At 34.4% G+C, this 27,160-nt stretch overlaps 1 protein-coding gene across 1 annotated transcript in view; it reads left to right on the top strand.

Annotated features, from left to right (window-relative positions):
• The window catches only part of LOC129226784 (PAX-interacting protein 1-like), a 70,439-nt gene that overhangs the window by 21,403 nt on the left and 21,876 nt on the right, over nt 1-27,160 (top strand). Inside the window, exons 4-12 of the mRNA XM_054861413.1 lie at nt 1,883-1,946; nt 3,285-3,398; nt 4,537-7,302; nt 7,690-9,564; nt 13,121-13,262; nt 19,939-20,030; nt 22,619-22,714; nt 26,350-26,484; nt 26,785-26,906. Of these exons, the coding sequence (XP_054717388.1) occupies nt 1,883-1,946; nt 3,285-3,398; nt 4,537-7,302; nt 7,690-9,564; nt 13,121-13,262; nt 19,939-20,030; nt 22,619-22,714; nt 26,350-26,484; nt 26,785-26,906 (5,406 nt within the window). The remainder of the gene's footprint in view (nt 1-1,882; nt 1,947-3,284; nt 3,399-4,536; nt 7,303-7,689; nt 9,565-13,120; nt 13,263-19,938; nt 20,031-22,618; nt 22,715-26,349; nt 26,485-26,784; nt 26,907-27,160) is intronic.

The raw sequence follows: 27,160 nt of genomic DNA, 5'->3' as shown, positions 1-27,160 counted from the left end.
AAGTCATTTATATTTCTACATAAAGATATGCGCAGACGATTTTTTTTTTTTTTTTTGACAAAGAAAATTATTTCTTTAAGTTGACATTTTTATTGGTTTTTTTTTTTGTTTTGTTTTGTTTTGGTAAGTGCATTAATTAATTTAAAAAAATGTTTTTTGGCAACAGGGGAAAAGAAACGATTTTTTTTTTTTGATATGATGTATTTATTTTAATGAGCTGATTAATTTTAATTATTATTTTCTCGTTTTGAAAGCTGTTAAAGATTTTTTTTAATGGAAAAAAGTGTATTAGCTGCTTTGTTTAAAAGTTGCTTCTTTTTTTTTTTTTACGCATAAAATTTTTTTTAGATGAGTGGGGATTATTTTATTCCTAGAAATCAGCTTAAAGTATTTTTAAAATATGTTTGAAAAAATTTGCGATTTTAGCTATTTTTGAGAATATTGATCAGGTACTAGAAAGTAGTATGGGTATACGGGAAAGTAGGCTCATCTAGTTCTAGACAGAACTTCTTGTTTTAGCCTACTTTCCCAAAAAAAATCAGAGAAATGCTCATGAAAGAAGCCTTAATGCATCTTAAAAATATTGTAAAAAATAAAAAAATAAAGTCAAAAATAAATAAAATAACTAAAAATTGTAAATAATGGTATTGATACTTATTGGTATAAATACCCCCCTCCCTAATAACTTATTGGTATAAATGTTTTTTCGTTTGAAAGAACTCAGCGAAGGCATCTCATTCCCATATTTCATTTTTTGATTTGAACAAGTGCACCCATGATCTTGCCAACTTAAAATATATTTGTTCATCAACCAAAATTGTTCTGCAAGTACTTTAGGCATTGTATGCACAAGCAACCAACGTGACCTTTTCCACAAATTGGGAGCCCTAAATCAAAATCGTTTCATACAGGAGTTTTTTTTCCCCTCATTTTTTAAAACCTGACTGTTGCTATGCGTTTCTGTAAAACCTAAAATGATTGATATTCTCCAAAAATATTTTATATGATTTCTAAAATGCATAGAAAGAGCAAAGATACAAAATTTTATAAAAATCCGAACCTAGGTATTATACTACGATAATTTTACATGCCATGAAGGCGCAATGAAAAGAATGTTAATAAACAAATAAATTAATAAAATAATAAATAAAATGAGTCGAGTTAAGGTACCATATAAAAACACTTCAAAACTTTCTAAATAATTGAAATTTTCAGGATGCAAAACGATTGAAATCTCAATCAAGACACGCAATTTTCGACGATGGACGTGCTTTAATGTTGGCATGTTTCCCAAACATACGTTTATGGAGGAAATTGCAGTTGATGAAGATCAATTGGGAAAGATAATTAAAAGGGAAACTAAAAACGCAAGAAAAATCAGAATCTTTTCAGATTTTGAAAATGAAATTTCTGCAGAAACTGCCAATTTTCTACAAATATCTCCCAACTTAAGATAGAATTTTGCACAAATTTTGCAGATTTTTATAAGTTCAAAGTAAATCTAATATTCCTGTAGATGACTTATTGAATTCAACATTTTTCTCAAGCTTTCCGCCGAATTATCGTATTTCCGAGAATTTTAGATTTTTTTCTAATTTATAGAAATCTGCAGAATTTGCGCAAAACTCTATCTTGAGTTGGGAGATATTTGCAGAAAATCTGCAGTTTCTGTAGATTTCTTACAGAAATTTCACAGAAATCTGTAGAATTTCTGCAGAATTAGAAGTATTCTGCTTTGGGGATAGATTGTATAGAAGAACTGCAATTTGACAGTATTTAGTTTAAAATATTGTAAAACAAATTGATGTTACTATTAATTGCCAACTTACTGCTCATGTTTAATTAATATCTTATTTTGTATATTTCCCTTAACATTAGCTAGACTTGCTGGTTTTTCACCAGTGAAAAGTCAACTTTTCTTTGGTCTTGTGTTTTGTTCAACACAGGTAACATTTTAGTTTTTTTTTGTATTGCATTTAGTTTCATTAAATTAATCTGTAGCAAATTTTAGTGTGAAAGCAGGTTGTCTGCTCTCCTAGAGAGTCAGACAAAGTCATGGAAAGTTGAGGATTTTGCCCACGATTGAAAATGGCCATGGAAAGTCATAATTTTCAGCAAAAAATTGCTCAAAAGTCATGGAAACTGAAAATGGTCATGGATTTTGGGCATTTGAGTATACATAGTGACCGAATTTTACAGATTAGATGTATAATTTACGTATCGTAGCTGTTTTTTACACTTTTATGCGTCAGTCCTGATTTTCCATGCATTACAAACTTTCATTGTTTCTGCTCCTTTAAAGCTCGCTCGTTTTTCTTTTCTATGTAATTCTACTGTTTGGTTAATCGTAATTTTGTGTTTAGTCTTATCTTTATCCTTTTTTTATTTGTCTTATTGTGTAGTTGAGGACTTGTAAAGTCCTTTTTAAAGTCTAACTTAACAGCACGCATTCGAAAACTTTAATTTATTTGCATCTGAGTTGATTCAAGAGACTCAAAAAAAAAAATTTTCATTAATTTTTATCAATGTCTTACATTAAGGAACATTTTAGAAAGTAAAATTAGTCTTAAGAATTAATTAAGGACGTTTAGGACGATTATACAATATGGAAAACAGGACATTTTCATTGGCAACGTCCAAAAATGTTGTAAATTTAACAACTTCAGGAATTTTTCAGCAGTTGTATTTTATTGTAAAACTTTGACTTAATACTTAATTTTTCATTATGATTATTTATTTACTTCATTTATTCATTTTGAACTTAATTTTAGTATTTAATAAATTATTAGTAGTGTCACAACAGCTAGCTTTTAAAAGTATTAAGTGATTCTTTATTTGTTTTTAAAATAAAATATTTATTTAAAAAAAATCAAAAGTAAGAAAAATATATATGTATGTTCAAACCGACTTAATGGTTTGCTATTCTCTGGTAGTTGTACATTATTATTGTTACAGGCTTGAAGATTATTTCATTTAGGAAAATTTAATATTAAAGCTCTGGTTTCTTTGTTTGTATATTCTTCGGTTTCGCCCTTCTTTCTAACTTCTAAATGTTGTTCTCCCTGTAAACTCTGAGTTGTGTGAGTTAAAAAAGCTCTGGAAAGAAAGTCTAAAAAGAGCTCTCAACTGCTGTCAAGGAGAGGATCTGAGAAATCTCCTTCCTCCCCATTATACCCTGAGCCCCCCCCCCCACAACCCCCCATATTTTTTCATGTTGTTGTTGTTGTAAGAAGTTTAATAGTTATTTCCCGTATAATGTTAAAATAATTGTTTTTATTTTTTAGATAAGTGTTCCTGACAAAAAAAAGTTATGGGCCATGGCAACGTTTTATGGAGGATCATTTCACTTAAATTATACCAAAGAATGCACACATTTAGTTGTAGGAAAACCAGAAGGAGTAAGTTTGTTACATGGCCTATTGTGCAGCTTGAAATGTATTTTTATTTTTCTGCTTCCTCACTTTCTTTTATGTAGCTAGTAGAAGTTATTGCTGTTGCAGCTTAATTAATCTTTTGAATTTCTAGGTAACACAGTTGGGAATAATGTTCTGCTGAAATCATAAAGCTTTGATATGAATCTTCATTCCTATTGAAAGTGCTTCTACTCTCTAAATTTTAACATGCATTGCTTACATTTTATGTATGGATTCTCCATTATAAAAAGAAAAGATAAATTTGTAGTGTATTACACTATGCAGAAATAATACTGCACAGTAAAAAACATGCCTCTTTTAAATGCTTCTTCCACCATTCTTGCTGATTCTTATGTAAAATGACCCTCTGATTCTAAATATGACTACATTTTTCTCCTACCAATCACCTCTTTTTAGAAATAGCAGCCTCATTTTTTTTTTTTTTTTAGTTTTTGATGGTTTGATTGCCATTGTTTTTATTTGGAAGAAAAAGAAGATTATACTAAGCACTAACAAACACTCTTCTGAGGAGCTAGGGAGGTGAAGGTCCTAGAGCATAATCATTCATAGAAGGAGGGAGATTCAGTGGTATCCCTCCCCTGAACTATTAAAAAAATCATTAAAAACTATCTTTAGTAACTACTACTTAATTGTTTTTCTTAAAATTGAACATTTGAGAGCTTAAAATATTGCATGTGACTTTGAGTGTTGCAGGACTTTTTAAATTTCATCTTGTTGATATGTCCTTATTCAAAGCTGTGCATGTGGGCGAGGGGAGGGGGGCTAGATTTGTTTCATGCCCATAGTTAAAACAGAACTATAAAATTGAAAGAATTAAAAGCACAATTTTTTAAACAAATGATGAAAGAAACTGCGTTATTAGGGAATTGAGATAGAGGTTAAAAAAAGTGTAAATAATTTAAAATATGTAAATAAATTAATTAATTAAAAAAAAGTCTTCCTGAACTTAAGTCACCTACTTTCCTAGGCACCAGAATGCATTTTGTGACATTAATTTTTTCAAATTTTTAGTTCCACATATTTTTAGTATACATTGTTTGTATTTCAATTTTAAAGAAAATATATTTCATGTACAGTAGAAATTTAAAACCTCTACTTTCAGGAAAAGTACATGAAAGCTCTTCAAACTGAGACAGTGAAAGTAGTAACTCCAGATTGGATTTCTGACTCAGTTCGAAATAAAAATATTTGTGATGAAGATTTGTATCATCCGCGTCTATTGATCATACCTCAGCCTGAAATTCCTGAACCTGAAATACCATCCCCACCATCTCCAACACTTTCATCTACTCTTATGTCATTAGATAAAATTAATCTTGACAACAGCATACCTATTACTGGACAACAGTCTGATCAATTGGTTTTAGAAAATTTCTCGAGGCAGATGAAAAGTTATGGTAATAAAACTTCGGATAATGCACTTGGGAATTTACCTGATTTGAATAATATCAAAATTGAACCAAATTCTTCCCAATTTACAACAGATCAACAAGCTTTACTTGCAGCCCGAGCATCTGGTATTCAACCTTCCCCTTTACAGATAAATATTGGTAGTAGATTGCAAACACCCCCTTCTCCACAAAATTCATATCAACAAACATTACAACATCAACAGATGCTGCAACAGGGAGAGCAAAAATTGAATCAAGCCTTGCAGCAAATACAAGCTCAGCAGCAGCAGCAACAACAACAACAACAACCCCAAATACAGCACCGACTTCAATTACAAGGGCCTCAATCTCAAGTACTTCAACAAAAAGTGCAATGGCAGCAGCAGAGAATGACTTTAGCTCAACAGCAGCAACTGCAGCAACATTTATTGCAGGTTCAGAGACTTCGACTTTTGCAACAACAGCAACTTATTAATCGGCAAGGTCTTCAACCTCAGCAATTGATTCAGCTTCAACAAAATGTTCAATCACAAATCCAGCAACCAACAAATTCACAAGTACAACAGCAATCACAGTCTGTCCAGGCTCCTGTTCAGAAGCAGACATTGCAATCACCTATACATGCCCAACAAATATCACTTCAACAAGGATTGACTCCACAAAATCAACAAACACTAATGCAAACTCAACATTTGCAACAATCTAATAAATCCATTAATTTTCAGTTACAAACACAAATGCGGCAACAACAACAACAACAGCAACAGAATTTGACACCGTTACAGCAACAAGCTTTACAAAAACATCAGCTCCAACAACAGCTTCAGCAACAATTATTAAAACAACAACATCTTCAGCACTTACAACAGCAACAACAACAGCAGCAAGCTCAAATCAATCAACAGAGAGCTCTAACTCAGTCTCCTAATATGCCACCATCCCCACTTCATTTGTCTCAACAAAGTATTTTGCAACCGTCACCAAGACAGTCTCCTCTACAGCATTCACCATTACAACAGTCTCCATTACAGCACTCTCCACGGCAGCACTCTCCGCAACAAGCTCAGGCTCAACAACCTGTACAGTTGCAGCATCAGCCATCTCCATTACCTGGTCAGCGACCTCAAACACCTTTACAGCAAGCATCACCACAACAAACTCTTCATCAGCAAATTACTGTTCCTCTCTCTCCTTTGCAACAAGCTCAGCAAGTTGCACTAGAAAAGGCTCAACATTCTGCTGCTGAGAAACAATTACAACAAACTGAATTAATTAAAGCCCAGTTGCAACAAGCTGCTTTAGAAAGGGCACAGTTTCAAAAAGCAATTTTTGAAAAAGCGAGGCTGCAACAATCGTTAGAAAAAGTGCAGTTGCATCAAGCTGCATTGGAGAAAACTCAGTTGCAATCTGGATTTGATAATTCAAGCCTTCAGCAAACTTTAGTTTCACATTCTCAATTGCAGAGAAATTCCAGTCAAATACATTTGCCTCAAGCTTCTGCACAGCAACTGCAACAACAAATTCATCAAATGCAATTGCAGAAAGCTTCATTGCAGCAATCTCAATCCGTTTCACAACCTCATCAGTTACAATCACTTAATAAAGCTGAATTACCATCAAATTTACAACAGCATCACCCTTCTCAGTTTTCTATTCAGCAAGTGCAACTACAAACTGCTGCCAAATCAAATCAACATCAAGGGCAATTGCAACAATTGCAGCAACAGGGATCTGTTCAGAGGTTACAACTACAGCAGCAACTCCAACAAGGCAATTCAACTGTTCAGCAACTTCAACAAAGTTCACCTGTGCAAAGATTACAATTGCCACAAGGGTCAGCGGTTCAAAGATTGCAATTGCATAGTTCACAACTACAACAGCTTCAACTTCAACAACAAAATTCATCTCTTCAGTCTTTGCCTGCTTCAACTGTACAGCAGTTGCAACTTCATCAACCAAATTCATCTCAACCTTTGCAGACAACTACTACATCTCAACATTTGCAGCTTCAGCAAGGATCAGCACAACAAATTCAGAATTCCCAGCAATTACGTATGCAGCAGGGATCTCCTGCCCAACAGATACAACTGCAGCAAGGATCACCTGCACAAATGCCTCAAGGTTCTCCTGCCCATTTGCAACAGGGTTCTCCGGCTCAGCAATCATTACAGTTACAAGGTTCTCCTAGTCAGCTGCAACAAGGATCTCCAGCACAGCATTTACAGTTATCTCAAGGCTCACCTGCTCAGCATGCACAGCTGCATCAAAACATTAATCAAATCCAGCAAGTGTCTTCACAGTTACAGTCAGTGCCTTCACAAACTGTTCAACTCCAACAAGTGCCTTCTCTTCAAATAACTCAAGGTCAAACTCAACACTCACAACTACAAGCACAGTCTCTTACACAATTACAATTATCTCAACAGCAGCAAGTACAACTTCAGCAATCAAATAATCAACAAATCAAACAAGCATTAGTGTCTCAGACTCAACAGGTGTCATCTCAGTCTCAAGAAGTACAATTGCAGTCAGTTTCATTACAACAGGCACAAGTGCAGATGTCACCTCAGCAAAATCAGTTATCTCAGTTAGCTCAACAAACATCTCCGCTAAATAATCAGATTAGCCAAAATCAGTTGCAACAAATACCTCAACAATCACAACTGTCTTCTCAGCAGTCGGAATTGCAACAAAGTAGGCAGAATCATTTACAGTTATCTACACAATCACCTTCACAAATTCATCCAGTTCCTTCACCTCATGATATTAGCCATTCTAATGCATCTGGTACTCACCGACAGCCATCTCCTGCTCAGTTGCAATTGCATTCTCCTGCTGTGCAAGCTCAACTTCAGAAAGTTCAGCTACAAAGAGCTCAACAAGTTGCTGCACAACAACAAGCACAGCAACATCTTCAGCATTCAGCAGCCCAGCAAGTATTGTTAAAGCAAGTATCATCCCAAAGTCAAAATTCTCAAAATTCTTCATCTATTCAACAGACCTCTCAAAATATTAATCCACAAATTTCATTACAACAAACTTCTGTCCAACAAGTTCAACTTCAGCATGTGTTACAACAAGCTCGTCTTCAGCAGTTACGGCAGCAACAAGCACAGTTACAGCAGTCAATAACCCAAAGTAATAACTCCCAAAATGTGGGAAACAGTCCTCAGGTTGGTTTACAGCAGTCTACATCATTGCAATCCTCTCCATCTCAAATTCAAATTTCAAACCAACAGTCTAAACAGTCATTACACTCTCCTCAAGGAAATCAAATTCCTCAAACAGCTCAACAGCCTCGACTTGCATCTCCCCTTCAACAAGCACAGTTGCAACAACTTACTCTTCAGCAAGCTCAAGTGCAGAAAGCTTCGTTATCACAGACAATTTTACAACAAAATCAACTTCAATCGCAATTGCAACAAGTGCAACTTCGGCAGGCTGCTTTGCAACAAGTAAGATTGCAACAACAAGCTAGTACTTCAACTCAGTTAAACCAACAAGGATTACCTAGAACTCCGCAGCAATCATCTATTCAAACTCAAATAATCACAAAGCAGATTCATTTACAACAGTCTCCTCCCCAAGCTTTACAACAAACACAAACAAATCAACCTGCATCTCAAGTTCAACAACCAAGGTATACTAGCCAATTGACTTCCTCAGTGCGACCTGTACAGAAACAATTTACTTCTGGTATTACTGGTAACTCTAATGCTACATCTATGCATGGTCAACCTCCTGTTCAAGGATTGCAGCAGCAACAGCAACAATTATTGCAACAAAGACAGCAATTACAGCAACAATTAGCTTTGCAGCAACTGCGTCAGAGACAATTACAGCAGCAACAGCAGCAACTACAAAATTCTCAGACATCGCCTCAGCAAGCTGTTCAGCAAATTTTGGCTGGTCAACCTCAAGTCATGATGAAACCTCCTCCCCAGTATCCATATGATCGTCAGCAACTACAAGGTCAACCACGATTGCAGTATCCAACGCATCCAAGGCAACTATCTCCACAGCAGCAACAACAACAACATCCTCGTGCACCATGGCAACAAGTTGCAGGTCAACAGTCCCAGTTCTTAAGGCGTTCTCCTGGTGCAAATCCTCCTCCATCTCCTCAGTGGCAAGTTCCACAATCATCACCAAAAGATGAATTAGCTCCTAGCTCTCAAGCTGCAACATCTCCTCAACAAACTACCTGGTCTCAAAGACAACCAGTTCCAACAGTTGAAGCTCGAGAAATTGCCACACCTGTGTCACAAGCATCATCCCAACAAGTAGTTTGGCAACAAAACCAACCTCAGCAGCGTGACCTTAATCAACCCCCACTTCAGCCATCTCAATTAATACAGTGGCAGCAACTAAAACAGCTTGAATTGAGACGACAGCAACAATTATTACAACAGCAAAATGTTGTGCAAAGACCAGCTTCACAATCTCAGTTTGCTCAGCAATCTGATCAGTCAAATCAAGCAGGTCAGCGAATGGCTGTTCCTTCACAAACGCATCAAACTTTGGCTGTTCCTGCCCAGTTCCAACCTCAAAACACACCCGCTGTTTTGTCTCAAACATCTCCTGGTTCAGTCGCTCACAATACACAACCTCCAACTCAAGTTACTCCTAAAACAAAGACTGCTCTTGCAAACTTGCTCAATACTAGATTACAAACTACTGGCCGTGCTACAGATAATGAGTGCCCCCAACCTGTAATAAGAACAACACAAATGATGACAGTAAGTAATTTGGGAATTATTATGTAATTTTGATTCTTTTCATATCAATTGAGGCAGTGAGAAGCACAGGGATGCAAGTGGACATTTTGAAGTTATGAGTAAAACCCGTTTCAAGTTCGGATCCTAGGTAGACTTTCATTGAAATTTTTTTCTCAATCAAGCTGTATACCGGAACCTACCAGTACTACTAGTACTATAACAGGGTGGCGACAGATCAGGGAGATCAGGGAAAAGTCAGGGAACTTTATTAATCAGGGAAAAGTCAGGGAAATATGAGGGAATTTTGAAAAAATAACAAAAAATCAGGGAAAATTGATTTTATGAAGAATTTTTTATTTATTTTTTGCTTTACAGAATTAAATACTCTAATTCCCTATGCGTTTTCCACCAATTATCTGTTCAAAAAAAAAAAAGTAAAATTAATGAGTTGCGATTATATACACTGCCGCATATTTGTGCATCTTTTTTCCTCAACGTCAAAGTATTGAATCTTACTTATTAACTGCACAGGATGAACTTCCTAAGATTGTTTCTGTGTCTGTTAGGTTGTTTATTGTACCTAGCTTGAAATTTCCTTTTACGCTTTCAATGCTACGTAAAATAAACAACCATACAGGCAAAGAGGAAACCTTCATTAATGCCTTGGCTCCTTTGCCTTTATTCCATTGTCTCGAAATAATTAGCGTACCGTAATCACGATTTCAAGAATAAATCTTTGGTTTTTTAATTAATACTATAAAAGCTTAAAAGTTATTACTTCTTTACGTTTTTAATTTAATTGCTAAAATTGAACTTTCAATAAAAAAAACGCCTTTATACTATTAGTTGTCATCGCAGATTGAAAAGGTTTTCTTTTCTTCAGACTTAAGTGATTCTTTAATTTTATAACCAAGTTGTATTCTTCTTTTATATATTTTGAAATTAACTAATTCTTTTTTTTTCCTTGCATTTCAAAGTTGTTTGTTACAAAAGCAATCTAAGATTTATTTCGTTACATACTGAAATCATTTGAAATAGAGTTAACTTGTGTACTTAAGTAAATATCTTTATTTTTTTTATTGTTGAAATGCTGTCTCCATTCATTAAAACCTATGTTCTTGATTAGAGAAAAGCTCCCTATGAATGGATGTCAAATGGTTTCATCTGTTTTGCATAAGTATATCAATTAGTTATATAAGAATAACTACATTATTTCTATTACTTGTTATTCTTGCAACAATTATTAGTTTGAAAACTTATTTCAAAATAATTTCAATTACTTTTTAGTTCTATCATAAATACACTATGTTTTTAAGAGTAATTTTAATAGTTTCTTAAAATTCTTATGCTAAGTGGTTTCTGGAAGTGATTTTTTTTTTTAATTTTCTATAATCTTTCCATACATAAAAATTTAATATACTGTTTTGTAGCCCCCCCTCCCAAAAAAAAAATTGTCTTTTTTTTAACCATTTTATTAAAAAAGTAGCATCTTTTTAAAATATAACTTTAGTTCAACAACTTTACACAATTTAAAACGTTTAAAATACTGCATTTTATACAAACATACAATGGATTTCAAGTAGAGCAAGGAACGAAAACCATTATCATTGGTAACGTAAATCAGGGAAATTTGGTGAAGTTAATCAGGGAAAAGTCAGGGAACTTTTTTTCGCAGTTCCTGTCGCCACTCTGTATAATCTTGCCCCAAGGTAGAGGAGGTGTTACCTACCATTTGTACTGGTTATCTCCAAATTTTTAATTTTGCCACTTGCATCCCTTTGCTTCTCACTGCATCAATTGACTTATCCTTTTTGGTAATTGAATAATACTGATATTTTAAAGAAGTTATGTAGATCAGATGTAGGAATGCACTAATAAAGCAAATTGGCTGATTATCAATTAATTGGAAAAATATAATTAGCTGGTTAATGCATGATGATTTATTTTTCTCCATTTTTTAAATGTACTATACAGTTTCGAAAATCTAGGTCCAGAGCAATTTGCGCTTTTGCCACTTCGGATTGTGTTATCCAGAAAATTTCTCCGGAATAAAATTTTTCACCATTCGGAGTAGGACATAAGGACAAACACCTTTTACTTAGTACAAAAAAAAAAAAAAAAAAATTAATTATTGTCTTCACAAAATATTTCACTAAAATTTAAGTATAAATTTCCCTTTTAATCATCCCTAAAGTAATTTAAAAATACATTTGTATGTAAATTTGTAGACAAACAAACAGAAAAAAAATCATGTTGACCTTTCTAAATTCAGTTTGACGAGTTTTGTCTTGACGTCTGTTACTATGTTTGTGTGTGTGTATGGATTAAGGTGATCAAAACTAATCAATTTTAGAATTTTTATCAGGGCACCCCCTAAAGTGTGCCTAGGCTAGAAAATGTGATTTCAAAGTTTTAACTCAGTCAGAGAATATTAACCTGAGTTTCAAAGAATATAGTCATTTTATTCTCTTACAGTTTCATTTGTCAATTTTTCTGCTGAAATTGGCAGTGATATTTGTCATTTCTCTCAGGTCAGGTTGTTGTGGAATCTGAACATATTTTGATGGTCTCGGCAAATACATATGTATTTTCCAGTCTCCCTCTATAATGAACACCCTCATAATCTGAACACTTTTGTACAGTCCCATGAGTGTTCTCAGAATAGAAAGGATCTACTGTAGACACTGGTAGACAATATTATAGACTCGAAGATTCGTTTGATTTTGTTTTAATCATAACTCAGTTTAGCTTATTTTCTTAAAAATAAGGATGAATAGTTGAAAAAATAGTAGTAAATGCAGTGTAACTCATCTTATGAATTAAAATAATAATAAAAAAAGAGTAAATTTAATATTTTATCGTTATGAGAAGCCTGGACAAAAATATAAACTCATTTATAAAATATCAAATACCTTCTCCCATTCTCCCTAATGAAATAAATATTTCCAAAATTTTCATCAAAACAATGAAATTGCCCAAAAAAGGGATTTGTGGTGGTTAGAATTTCGGGATAGATCCATAAAGTAAAATGCTCACAATCATAAAAATGAAACCTTTTCAAACACAAGTATAAAGTGGTCATTTTTGATACTTGTTTACATCATTTACTTTTGTTTTAAATGTGCATTTCCCAAAACTGGAAAAACATTCTCGATTTTTCTCTTTGTTAAATCTTTACTTGCTGCAAGAAAACAAACTTTTGCATCTTTTAAAATAATTTTTAAACCTCTTTTTTTTTTCAGAAAAGTCATAATATTTTAATTATTAATATTGATTATCACATTTTTATCAAATTGATCAAATTATGATATTGTTTTAACTTTAAAAAATGCTTTTATTTACCCATGCCCTTGCTGAGTTGATCATGAATAGCTTCAAGTTGATCGTAAGTGTAGTATTTTCAAAAGGGTGTTTATTTTTTATCATCATTAGTAAAAATTCATTATTTTAGCTTAAAACCAACTATTTTGGATTGATTTTGAAACTTTCATGATATTTATTAGTTATATTGTATTCTCTAAAACTGATCTATAGTGAATATAAAACAATTAGGTTAATCTTTTAATTTTTGTTCCAGCAGCCAACTCAGTCAGTATCTCGAAGACCAAGTTCTGAGAACATGACTGTTATTCATACTTCAAATCAGGTACCTGCGGAAAGAACTCAAGTTCCTCCAATCCAGCCAGTCATTTTCTATGGACATGATCCTAAAATAAATGGTATGTTTGATTTTTAACATTTTGTTATGGATAGGTTGTGATAAGTTGTATTGTTTTAGCCTCAATGGACGTAATTTGTGAGAGCCTTTAACCTTTTGCAGACCTAATGTGGTCCCCTGATTGGAGATTAAGTCTTTCATATGCCAACATTAAGGCAGGGATGTCAAAGGCACATAATTTTGATGCTCAGTTTTCTGCTAGATTGCAGGCACTCTAATGATGCAAAATTGTACTTGGTAATTAATTCGGCTGAGAGTGGATAAGCTAAATAGGCATTAAAGGAATCTTTAACATGACGTATAATAAATTGTACAACATGGTGCCGACAATTTTTTTCATATCAAAAATCCTTTGAGTACTTTGGCTGCAGGCTCAAAATGTGTCTCCAAAGGCATACCCAATTGGCCAATGCTAACCACTGCCACCTAGGCGGCAGCTGAAAATTTAGAGGTATATATTTTTTCATTTTTGAAAAAAAAGCAGTACTGATAGTAACTGTCAAGAGGAAAAGTTTAGAACTGCACCAAAAATAGCAATAAACTGTTGAAAAAGCCTAGAACGCGTAGAAATACGGTTCACAAGTGCAAATCTTTTTGCTGGAATTCCACCTGGAAAGGCAGCCTTTTTCTAGAATATTTAGCAGTAATATCAGTTGGCTACAAGGAATACAAGTGGGTGTTACTCTTTCATACAGTTTTTTTAAGGGTGCAAGGAAACCCTTTGAGCATAACCTTCAAGTTTTTTTGTTTGAATTGAGCAATTTATGATTTGTTTAGCCTACTTTCTCTTATAAGTAATGCAAAAAGAAAACAAAAAAGATAAAGGAAAGCTTAATGCATTATGCTGTTAAAAATGTCTAGAATGTGAAATGATTGAATATAATTGAAAACTAAAAAATTTGAAAGCATTACTTTGAGATGGGAAAATGTCTCTCAGCGTGGTCGGTTTGTTTGTTTGTCCATCTTCCTTTAACAACTTTTGAGGGGATAAGACTTTTTTAAGACTCTTTTGTTTTTACATTACTTTTAAGTAAATTGGAAAAAAAGAGAAAAATGTTGTGCACCGGAACAGTAGAAAGGATGTTATAAATGTAATTGGCTTTTAACATTAGCAAAAACATGTAATATGTATTATTTTTTACCCTCAAAAATATAACTATAAACACTGAAATTTAAATCCATTTTTCTTTTCAATTCTTAATGTAGCTTTTAATAGGGTTTGTAAACACTCATGCAATAAATTTCAGCATATTTGAAAAAGTAACACAATCCCCCTCCAATTGCAGATATCTTTCATATTTGTATCCATTATTTTTTTACCATTTTAATAGTAAAAGATTTTATTTCTCTTGAATTTAACAAAAAGCTCTTAAGGAAAAAAATCGATATTGTTACAAATCCTGTAAATAGTAATTATTGTAGTAACGTAACCTGTAAATAGTTTCCCGTAATGAATATACAACCCCTTAACATATGGCTAAAGTATACAACCCCCTATTCTTTTTTTTCTTATTTCATTCACTGATTTTATCAATGGAAGTGTAGTTGTAGAACGTTGTAGCATTTTCTGGAATATTTGAGAGATTTCTTTTCGGTGTATTTAAGCCGTTAGCGATGGATAAACAGTTAGTTTCGATTGAGGATTTTGAACTGAGAGTGTGTATTTGCTCTGTTTATAGCGAGGCATTTCGCTGTGTTGTTTTCGTATTTGGAAGTAAATACGTGTGTAAACGTTGAGTTTACGGTGTTGTGTGATAATTGCTTAATTGCTGATGAATAATTTAGCAGTTGTTGACGCTCTTTCCTGTACATAGTGTAAATAAATTTCCTGTGTTTTTATCAAGAACTGTGTTTTCATTTCAAGAAAGTGGAAGTCGCACCGAATCCGTTACAATTTGGCGCCCAACGTGGGGCTTCTTCTGGACTTTCTTGGAGTAAGTGTGACTTTGGACATTTTTTCATAAAGACTGTTTGAATTTATAGACTTTGTTTTTATGGTGATTACTCGCGCAATGGATGACCAATTAAAACAACTTCTGGAAGCAATTAATGCTGCGAAAAGCGACTTGGCTGAAAGTTTGGCCGCTAATCAAGAACAATTAAAAAATGATATGGCGGCTAATCAAGAACAATTAAAAAATGATATGGCGGCTAATCAAGAACAATTAAAAAGTGATTTGACTGCAAGTTTTACTGCAAATCAAGAACAATTAAAAAATGACATTGCGGCTAATCAAGAACAATTGAAAAGTGATTTAATGGTACTGAAAAATGATTTAGCTTCTAACCAAGAGGAAATTAAAAACGACCTTACTTCGGTAAAGACTGTAATGGAAAATAAATTTAATGAAATAGAGCATTGAGTTGATGCTTTTGATGAAAAATTTGAAACAGTAGAAAACCGTATCGCAACAGTTGAAAATCATGTGGATGAGAAAATTAAAAACTTGGAAAGGAGATTGGCGATCGCGGAAAGCAGCTCTGTACAGTTTGGCGCTCCCACATCGGTTGCTCGACCGTCCATTAAACTTGCCACATTTGATGGGAAAACTTCGTGGCAGGTTTACAAAACTCAATTCATGATAGTGGCGGAAGCGAACGGATGGGACTCTGCTACCAAGGCCTGCCATCTTGCAGCATCCCTGAGGGGTGACGCAGCGGACATTCTTCAGACCCTTCCGGACAGCCAGGGCCTGGATTTCGTCACCCTCACATCTGCGTTGGAGCTTCGCTTCGGTGAGAAGTGCCAGAAAGATTTCAGCCGACTCCAGTTGAAGTCCCGTTTCCAGAAAACCGGGGAAACCCTGCAAGAGCTAGCGGCGGACATCGAGAGACTGTCTCATCTTGCTTTTTGCGACTGCCCTGCGGATGTTCGAGACAACCTGGCACTCAACTACTACATCGACGGGGTTCGAGATCCGGAAATCCAGAAAGCTCTACGGATGGCGGATGTCAAAGACCTGAATTCTGCTGTTGTGTATGCGATGAGATACGAGGCCGCCCAAGAAGCAACCCGTGTGGATCGCCATCTAATCCGGACTCAGGAAGCTGTTGAGTCTGATTCCAGGTCGTCCCACCTCGCTGAACTTGAGAGACAACTCAGTGACTTGACAAGACATCTGAGCAGCATAACAGCCCAAAAGAAACAAGAGCAGAAGTGCTGGAAATGCGGTAGTGAAGGATACCTGCGAAGGAGTTGTCCGGCTCGCCAAGCTACGCGAGGGAAGGAAATCACCACCACTAGAGCTCTGCAGATTTCCTCTTCTAGTAGTGGCAGTGATGGACTTTTCATTTACGCACATGTAAATGGGAACCCCTGCAGACTGATTGTCGACACTGGAGCCAATGTGACAATCATTAGGACAGATGTGGCTCGTGAATTTGGATTGAAACTGCTGTGGACATCGCCACGCGTAAGTCTCCAGACTGTGACAGGTGACAAGATCGAGATTGACGGTAAAGTGGACTTGGAAATAGTGTTTGGGAATGCCACCTACCATCATACGGCATTCGTCGCTAATATCACGGACCCCTTCATTCTCGGATTGGACTTTTTGAAGAAATATGACTTCACTCTCGACTTCAAGACTAATGAGCTGCACTCGATGAGAGAAGACATAGCCGTTTTCCCAGCAGAAAGTGATGTAAAATCCGCTCATCAAATAATAGCCCAAACAGATTTATCGATTCCCTCAAGGTCAGAATCATTAATACCTGGCTCCCTTGAAGAAAGCAATAGTTTTCGATTTGGACTCATTGAATACCCTAACCTAAGCAATAGCCTAAAAGGAGTGCTGGTAGCATCTACGCTTGTGGACCTTTCTAAGGATGTAATTCCTGTGAGAGTCGCCAACGTGAGTGAAAGGCCAAGGAATATCCGAAAAGGTGAAGTGTTGGCAACTTGTACTCCAGTAAACTGCATCATTAGAAGAATCAATTCCCCCGAGACTGTGTCTTCCGAGTCCTTGACATCGAAGTTAATTGGGAGTGCGCCGTTATCGAAAGATCAAAGAACTGCTGTGGAACAATTGGTGGATGACTTCAAGCATCTGTTTTCATCTACATCGGAGGATGTTGGCCGTACGAATTTAACGCAGCATAGGATTTACACTGGAGAACACCCCCCTATTAAACAGCATCCAAGACGACTACCGTTCGCCAAGAAGGAAGAGGTTGAGACCCTCCTGAAAGAGATGAAGGAGAATGATGTAATCGAACCTTCTTCCAGTCCTTGGGCCTCTCCCATCGTCTTAGTCTGAAAGAAAGATGGCTCCACCAGATTTTGTGTCGATTACCGACGGCTGAATGAAATCACCAAGAAAGACAGTTACCCTCTTCCACGGATAGACGACACCTTGGACACTCTTTCCGGACACAAGTGGTTTTCGACCCTGGACTTGAAGAGCGGCTACTGGCAGGTTGAGATACACCCTGATGACCGAGAGAAGACAGCGTTTACAACTGGACAAGGCTTATGGCAGTTTAAAGTGATGCCCTTCGGCCTCTGCAATGCACCAGCTACGTTCGAGCGTCTTATGGAGACAGTGTTAAGAGGACTTTCCTACGAATCCTGTCTGGTCTACTTAGACGATATCATCATCGTGGGACGCAGTTTCGAAGAACATCTGGCAAATCTTAGGAAGGTGCTGCAAAAGCTTAAGGAAGCCAATCTGAAGTTAAGCCCGTCCAAATGTAATTTGTTCCGCCGGGAAGTGAACTACCTTGGTCACATCATCTCTTCTGAAGGTGTACAAACCGATCCAGATAAGGTATCTGCAGTCAAGAGGACCGAAGAAGAGAAGCAGAGGGAAGCTACATCTGTACAACGTTGGAGCTCCTTTCGAACGAATTGGGATCGACATCCTGGGTCCTTTACCAAGAACTGCTGATGGGAACAAATACATTCTTGTTTCCATCGACTACTTCACCAAATGGCCGTCCCGAAGACATCCATCAGCTGCGAAGTTTCCTGGGGCTCTGCACGTACTACAGGAAGTTTGTAAAGGGTTTTTCCAACATTGCACGACCTTTGCATAAGCTGACGGAGAGCAAGCAAAAGTTTGAATGGTCAAAAGAATGCGAAGATGCATTTCTACGACTGAAGGAGGCTTTAACATCAACGCCTATCCTCGCCTATCCTCAGCCTGAAAAATCCTTCATCCTGGACACTGATGCGAGCAACGAGGGCATCGGAGCTGTTTTATCCCAAGAAATTGACGGAAATGAACATGTCATCGCTTACTGGAGCAAATTCCTTTGTTCCTGCTGGCCTACCGCAGTGCTGTCCACGAGACTACCGGATATGCCCCATCTCAGATGCTCTTCGGACGAGAGCTTCGGCTACCTTGTGATCTCGTCTTCGGTCGTCCTCCGGATGCGCCTGCATCGCCTGAGGAGTACATCCAGGATCTCCAGGCCCGGTTGGAAGACGTTCATAACTTCGCACGAGAGCGAATCAACATCGCGGCGGAGAAGATGAAGACCCGATACGACACAAGGTCTACTGGACATGAATTCAACGAAGGCGACAAGGTTTGGTTATGGAATCCCATCCGACGGAAAGGTCTGTCACCCAAATTGCAGTCGCATTGGGATGGACCCTACAAAGTCCTTAACCGACTGAATGACGTCGTAGTGAGGATCCAAAAATCACCTAATGCAAAACCTAGGGTTGTACATTATGATCGGTTAGCCCCATACTATGGCCATAGTTCATGAGTTTTACGTAAACAACCATGGTTGATAACATAAAAGTTGTAGATAATTTTTGCATTTAATGTTTAGTAATATTTCTTGTTATTATTGTGTTTTCTGTATCTGTTAGTTATTAATTAATGTGTGTAATTGTGAACATGTGATAGAAGTTTGGCACCCTTTCTGGGGATTGTACTGCCCGGGACGTGCAGTCCTTAGGAAGGGGGCAATGTTACAAATCCTGTAAATAGTAATTATTGTAGTAACGTAACCTGTAAATAGTTTCCCGTAATGAATATACAACCCCTTAACATATGGCTAAAGTATACAACCCCCTATTCTTTTTTTTCTTATTTCATTCACTGATTTTATCAATGGAAGTGTAGTTGTAGAACGTTGTAGCATTTTCTGGAATATTTGAGAGATTTCTTTTCGGTGTATTTAAGCCGTTAGCGATGGATAAACAGTTAGTTTCGATTGAGGATTTCGAACTGAGAGTGTGTATTTGCTCTGTTTATAGCGAGGCATTTCGCTGTGTTGTTTTCGTATTTGGAAGTAAATACGTGTGTAAACGTTGAGTTTACGGTGTTGTGTGATAATTGCTTAATTGCTGATGAATAATTTAGCAGTTGTTGACGCTCTTTCCTGTACATAGTGTAAATAAATTTCCTGTGTTTTTATCAAGAACTGTGTTTTCATTTCAAGAAAGTGGAAGTCGCACCGAATCCGTTACAATATTATTATATCTTATTTTATGTGAAATATTTGATGTTGTATGGTATTCTGTTTCAATTTTTTAGTTGGATAATATTTAAAAATTTGTAAAAAGGATCAAATATCTAAATTTTTCATTACCTATATATATAAATGCAATCTATTGTATTTTAGTGGAGTTCCTTTTTTGGGCATTTGCCCTTAAAAATAAATTTATAAATATTTTACATTACTAATTAAGATTTGTGCTTTTCTTTTTATTTTTCCAGTTCCACCTGATTTGTGTTTATTAGGATGTATATTCAACATTGAGGAATATGATAAGTCATTGGAAGCTGATAAATTGGACATGTGGAAAAAAGTGAGTGGATATTTGCTTATCCTATTTTATTCCAGTTTTTTTCCCCTAGGAGAAAATAAATACTGCTTCAATAAAAGTACAGCTGGCTCTCTGTTTAACGACGCTCTATTTAACGATTTTCAGTATTTAAAGACAGCTTTTCACTGTCCTGGATGCTCCTCAGTAGTTTTAAAAGCATTCCGTTTCAGAATGCATACTACTTAAGGATGATCTTTTGTGGTCCGTTGAAAGTCGTCAAACCGAGAGTCAACTGTTTATTCCAAATATTTTTGTGTTTGATCCTGGGAAACAATCAATTCCAATTATTTTATAATGTGCCATAATAAAAGCTCTTTTATTTTGTTTAATAAATTACTTGTTTAAACATTTTCACATTTATATTGTTCTTAACTACAACATTTTAATTATTATTGATATTATTTGAAAATTTAATTTCTTGGTTTGAATTCTTAACTATATTTTTTGTTTACCAATAATTGTTAAGCCACAATTAATTATTAGAATCCTCCCCAAAAAAGGAAGTCAATTTTGATGATGGCATAAGGATTATATGGAGTATCTAAGAAACATTTTCTCTGAAACTAATGGTAGTGCGTTAATTATGAGTTGAATCCTCCCGGGAATATTGTAATAAATAGATTAGTAAAATAAATAGGGGAGGGTGGTCCAAAGCGGGTAAGTTTTCAGAGAACGCTCGAAAATTATAGTTTTTGGTTTTTTATCTCAACAATTTCAGTTTTATTTCCTAGCAGGGTTCTTGAACTTCAAAAATAAAGTGGTTTTTGTATTATTTCAAGCCTAATATTTATTTATTATCAATTTTTTTACAAACATTTGAAAAACCCGCTTTGCCCTACCAGGGAGCCCAAAGCGGGTAAGCTTAACTAATTGTGGTTTGGTACATTTGCCAATCAAATATGAAGTTATAAATGATTAAAATATTGACTAGCTACCTGCAATTATATATTAAAAAAATAGCAGTTGTACTTATCCAATTTAAAGCCAATTTAATTGTCATCCTAAAAAATAACTTTATAAGGTTATACTTAGCCTATTGAAATAGAAAATCTAAGTTAGCAAACGAGTCAAGAAATCATAAGTAAATATATAATTTAATCCTATATGCACTTTGCCCAAAGGCAGGTTTTTAATTTAAATAATTATAACCCTACATTTAAAAAGGAAATGACTACCATATTTTGTAGGTATATGGTGCCAGAATAACGTAATATTATTGACAAGCAAAAAAATAAAAAAATAAACTGGTCTTCGACTAATCACAAGTTACAAAACTTCATTTTTTTCTTTTAGAAATGTATCATTTTTTTTTAAATTTTAAGCCTGGTTGTGCCATGCTGGGACTGATAAAAAAACTCGGGGGTTTGTTCATGTAAATACGACATACGTATGCATCACCACTCACGCATCATGGGGGGGGGGGATACAAAGGCCCACCCACTTTGGGCCACTCTCCCCTATATTGTTTTATGTTTAAAAACCAATAAAGGGGGCATGAAACATATTTTTGTTCTGAAGCACCACATTTTGCTAATAAAATATTAAACGTTTTCAATTTCCATTAGAGCTTTGCATGAGGATATCTGATATTTTTTTATTTGGCAAACAATATGGTCAGTGCTGTAGTTAGAAATTTTTTTTTTTCGAACTTGCCTTTTTATAGGTGGATGCCACGGTTGACAAATTTTTCTTAGACCAAGAAATGTCAGTTTAAATTACTTAGCCAGTTTTAATTTAAAAAGCAGGCATTTATTTTAAAAAAATAGTGATTCTAAGCCAATTTACTTGAAATTTGGATAAATTTTACAATTACAAAACAAACAGTTCAGGAAACAGCATTCCTCTGCATCCCGCAACAACTACAGTACTGAATATAATTGGTGGTCATTTAGAAATACTTTTGATTCAACTCTTATTCATATTTAGATTACAGGTCCCTAAACAACACTTTTTTTTTGGTTTTGGTTCCTAAGTCCCTTTTGTCTAACCATTAAGTGCAAAAAGCCCTGTTAATGCTATTTTGAAACTTTGTTTTAAAAATTATTTTCAAACAGGACAGCACTTGTCCCTTGATTCAGTTTGAATTGGAGCATTTGGACTCAGTTGGTTTTGAGTGTTTTTCTAATAATAAAAAAATGAGGCTAGAAAACCTAAAATACTGCCGACTGTGTTTTTAAATTTTTTGAGGTGGTTCTGTTCGGGTGGAATTTTGCAACTCATTTTTTACCCACTTCCTATGGTCAGATTCTTTTGAAATTCGGTATGTGACCTCAGACCCAATGAAATTGCAATACTCTAAAATCAAATTATTAATTAACTGTTAATTATTAGCTTGTTCCAATTTTAATCAATATTTTTGCAAAAATTCTCTAATATAAGGACGAGAAAATGCTCATACAAATTGAAATTAAATATCCATAGAAACCCCTGATTTACTGGAGTAAATACCTGAGGCATGTTTTAACGTCAAAGTTTTTCTGAACTTTAATTAAGTTGAAATACTTCTGTTACAGTTCTAACAAAAAAGGAGCAATATGTGTTAAAAATATTGTATAAAATTTTCCTTTCAGGTGATAGAACATCATGGTGGAGAACTTGAAACTTCATATACCAGTAGATGTACACATGTCATTTGTGAAAGTCAGAGAAACTCTGTGGTTCAACAGGTATCTCCCCATCCCCTACTTTTTAAAAATATAACTTTTTACTCTATTTTAATGCCTTATGTATCAATTATAAATGTTTTTAAAATTACTAATGACTTTAAAATTTTTTAAATTTCACAAAATCCCCTTTACATGAGGATTAATAAAATATTATTGCTGCAGTTATTCTTAAATGTAAGCTTACCATTGTTGCCATCACACATGTGTCCCATTGATAAGCAGGTTTTTTTTGTTGTTGTTTAAGTCTGGAATAATGATTGAATTGTCTGGGTGACAAAACAACCAGAAAATGAGGAAATTTTAAAGCTAAATTTTAGCTGGAAGTTTTGCTTAAATACATAAATAAATAATACAAGATTAAAAAAAAAAATCTGACCTTTAAAATCATTTTCCAAACAGGTATCTTTTTTTTAAATTATTCAGTGGTTATTATAAAAAATTTTTGCTGTTGAGGAAGTAATCTTGTTTTGTGTTGTGGTTGTGTGCCTCCTACGCTGCCAATTTAAGATGTACTGCTTCACTTATCAAACTGTATCGTAGTTTGGTGTGAAATCCAACCCCCACAGTACACACATGCAGTAACAGGGGCAAATCCAGGATTTTTTTCTCACTACCTATTTGGTGAAAGAATTGTATCAATATTCTATTTTTGTGAAAGTTTTTTTTATCAGCATTGATTTTATGAGCTTTTAATGGCACATTCTAATTTTTGTTGAAGAAAATTAGAGCAATTTAAACGTTAGTTTGAAAAGTGCAAATGTCATTTACTATTATTTCTTACTTTTTTTTTGGGGGGGGGGGGGGGAGCCTAAGAGGTAGGGAAAATACCATTGTATCTCAGTTCAATAGGCTTTGTACTGTGTATAATTCAGGAAATTATCATCCCCCAAAACTATGCTAAAAAATTGCGTAAATGCAATTTGACGAAAACTACTAAAAATGAGTTTAATACTATGAAAAAGTTGTTACCTAAGCGATTGTTCATATAAATTATCTTATTTTATTTGGTAAGTAAACTGTTTTAAACAGAAAAACAAGTTTTCTATTTTAAAATACGGGTTTTTGTAAAACTTTCGATTTTTTAATATTGTTTATAGAATGTGCTGATTTTCAAAAATAATTTTGTGAAGATGCTGATTTTACAACTTGATTTTTGTGAAAGTACGTATTTTAATATAAGATTTTTGTGAAGGTACCGAAAATGGTAGTAAAATCAGCCTGTATTGGGCCCTGAATAAGGACCCATTTATTGGGTAGGCAACCATTCATAGCACAACATTACTTCCACACAAAGGAAGGAAAAGGGCAGGAGAGAAAAAGTACATCCATGCTCGAGCCGGGATTCAAACCCAGGACCTCCTTATTGCAATATTCTATAATCAAATTAATTAACAATTAACTGTTGGTTTATTCTAATTTTAATAAATATTTTGGTTTAATTTCCAACAATGTGAAAGAAAAAAAAACATTAAAAATGTCGCAAAAACTATTTATAATTTTATCAATAAAAACCTTTGATTTTTCTGCATCAGACAAAATTTGTTCCTTTGTTCCAAGGTAATTAGAACATGAGTTATTGTTTTTAACTAATTTCATACCATAATTTAGGTGAGCCTTCAATTGGCAATTCATTGCTGATCAGGCCATTATTGAACAATACTTTTATTTAAATCAATCCCAAATTTTCAAAGTAATATAAATATGCTTTCCGCACACATACATTGATGACTGAGATGGATTAGCTGGATTAGACAATTACTCAACAAGCAATATATCAGTGCAGTTGAATGTTTTTAGAGCTTGGCTATTACACTTTAAGCTTTAAGGGGTATAGTTATTCTTTTTGGAGTTCGAAAGACAGCGTTTCGAATGCTGCGCGAGACATTTAGTCGCTTTTTTTGGGGGGGGGGGGGGGGGGATTTCATGAATATAAAAAATTTTGAATTATGTTGAAATGAATATTTTTTTGTAAAACAAGTTAAACTAAAAACAAGAAAATAAAGTAATAGTTTAAAAACTAAAAAAAAACAAGCTTTTGTGGGATTAGAAAAAAGCGTTGGGGACTTCTTATCAGCTGTCTTGAATTTCTTCCTGTTGTCCATGCCAAAAAGTTAAATAGACAGCACCCCTCGATTTTTTTTTTTCATTGCATTAGAATTAAGTGTTTGGTCAATTACTATCATCCAAAGATTATTTTTTACTTTTTAGTTCATTTTGCTACAAAAGCGTAATTTTTAGTTTTTTTAAACTATTATTTTATTTTAATCTGTATTGGAAAAATCTGAGTAGGGTAAATGACTTAGGGGCATGGTTAAAGATTTTTTAAGTTTGTGTGAAAAGCTTGTAATTCTTGTTCATGGGAAAAATGAGTTTTAATGGTGTTATAACTTAGAAATTGTACTTTTATAGCAGTGGTATTTTCATTAATTCAAAATATGTCGATATCTTTAATTAAAGAAAAAAAAAGTATGCATTACAGAAATTTTCTGAAAATCTGCAGGTATAATAAATGGCTTTTCAATTTCTACCACAAGCAAAGCTGTGCATACAACATAAAATGCTGTAGGCACTTTTTTTAAAGGTTTTTTTTTCCGTTTAAATCAGATAAAAATGATTCAATCTCAGAAATATTTACTATGTTGTATAGCTACATTCTTTGGTTATGTAATAACATTTGAGCACAAATTAAATATCATTGTAGGATAGTCCTGTAGCAAGCACAAAAGTGGTGCAAAGGGATGGGATAGCGTTGAAGTCTCAAGTACGTCATGCAATTTTTTTGGTCCATTTGTTCATTGTTGGCATACTTACCAAAGAAAGAAAAGAAAAAAAAAAGTTTTTACTTATACGTTTTAAGAGAACTCGTTTAAACTACTAGATTTGGCAGCATTGTGAAGGCTTTGCAGATCCTATTCACATCATTATCATGCCAAGTTAGGTTTGTCCCGACTATAGAGGTCTTTAAATGCTCATTAATATTAAGCCAAGTTTTGAAAAAAATCAAGTTTTTGTGAATTAAAAAATACTATCAATATGAAATTGTGTTGTTTTCATCAAAGTGTGTTTCATTTATTGAAATTTTATTTCCAATACACCCTTAGTTCAACTCCTTATTTATTTTATCACTGGAGGTTTAAAAAGTAATCAAGACTTAGGAAATTTTAAATTGCTTACCCCCCCCCCCTTTTTTTCAATTTACTAGTTTTACTGCTCTTTTTAAGGTTAATTAAGAAACATCTCATGAGATAGGAATTTTGAAAGATGTTGAGATCTTCTAGGAGGGGAGGAAATTTTTTTTCAAACTTTTAATTGTACTTAAACACAAGCGCATTTACGCTATAAAATTGTATCTTTGTCCAGAACTGTGAAATAAACAGCCAATAAGGAGCGTGAGATTGTTATTGGTGCTGGATCTCCATAATTTAGGTTATAATTTTTCAACAAATATACATCCATCTCAAAAAGTCTCAAAACTTTTGAAAAACAAGCAGAGCTTTGAAAAAACCCTAAAACTCTCAGATCTATGTTTGCTATATAGTATGGTAGTCCATGTATTATTGTATCTTAACAATTGTTTCGTTTTGATTTTTTTTTTTTTAATTCAATATTGCAGCGTCTTGTTTTCATGTATTTAGGCAATGAGGGAAGGTAAACGATGTGTGACAGCATTTTGGTTAAATGATGTTCTCTCAAAAAAGAAATTGAAGCAACCATGGCTTGCCCATCATCTTCCTACCCCATTTTTAGATGATAAACCATGCAAAAACGAAGTAATGTATTATTTTTTTCATTTTCTTTTTCTTTTTTCTCTTTCGTGGACATTATTTATTTGAAGTTATAAGCAATTGCTAAAATGTTTATTGAAAATTAGTTGTTTAAAAAAGTACCTTTCTTTTGCTCCTCACCTTTTTCTTTTTTTTGCTTAGTAAAAGAGTGTCATATTATTTTAACGTATTGGATTGTTCATGCTGCATACATAAAAAGAAGTGGTGTTTACGTTAATGCAAATCAAAATGCCTGCTTTTTTCTGTGTAAATTTTTATTTTAAATGTCATTTTTCCCCCTTCCAGATCATCACAATTTCTAATTTTGAGCCAGAAGAGAGAATTGCTTTGAAACATATTATCAACATTTTGGGGGCTAAGTATACTGGATATATGTCTTCACATAACACAGTTCTCGTTTGTAAAAGGTAAGTGCCTGCTTTCTGTACCAATGGCTTAGGACATGAGTTTTGTAAATGTGAATTTTGCCTGTGAATTATAATTTTATCCTGATTTTACCGTATATTAGTTAATTAAAAGAAATAAAAATTTTGAAAAAAAAATTTTTAGACTAAATTTTTTTTTGTAAAAAATATGCGATAAATTACTTTGAAATATTTAATTTTTTCACAGATTCTTAAAATACTGCAATGTGTTGCATTTCTTATTTGGTATGTATGCC

Source organism: Uloborus diversus, chromosome 7, assembly GCF_026930045.1.
Source record: "Uloborus diversus isolate 005 chromosome 7, Udiv.v.3.1, whole genome shotgun sequence".
NCBI classification, from domain to species: Eukaryota; Metazoa; Arthropoda; class Arachnida; order Araneae; family Uloboridae; genus Uloborus; species Uloborus diversus.
Note: the sequence above shows the minus strand (reverse complement) of the source record. Positions and strands in the feature narration are given on the sequence as shown.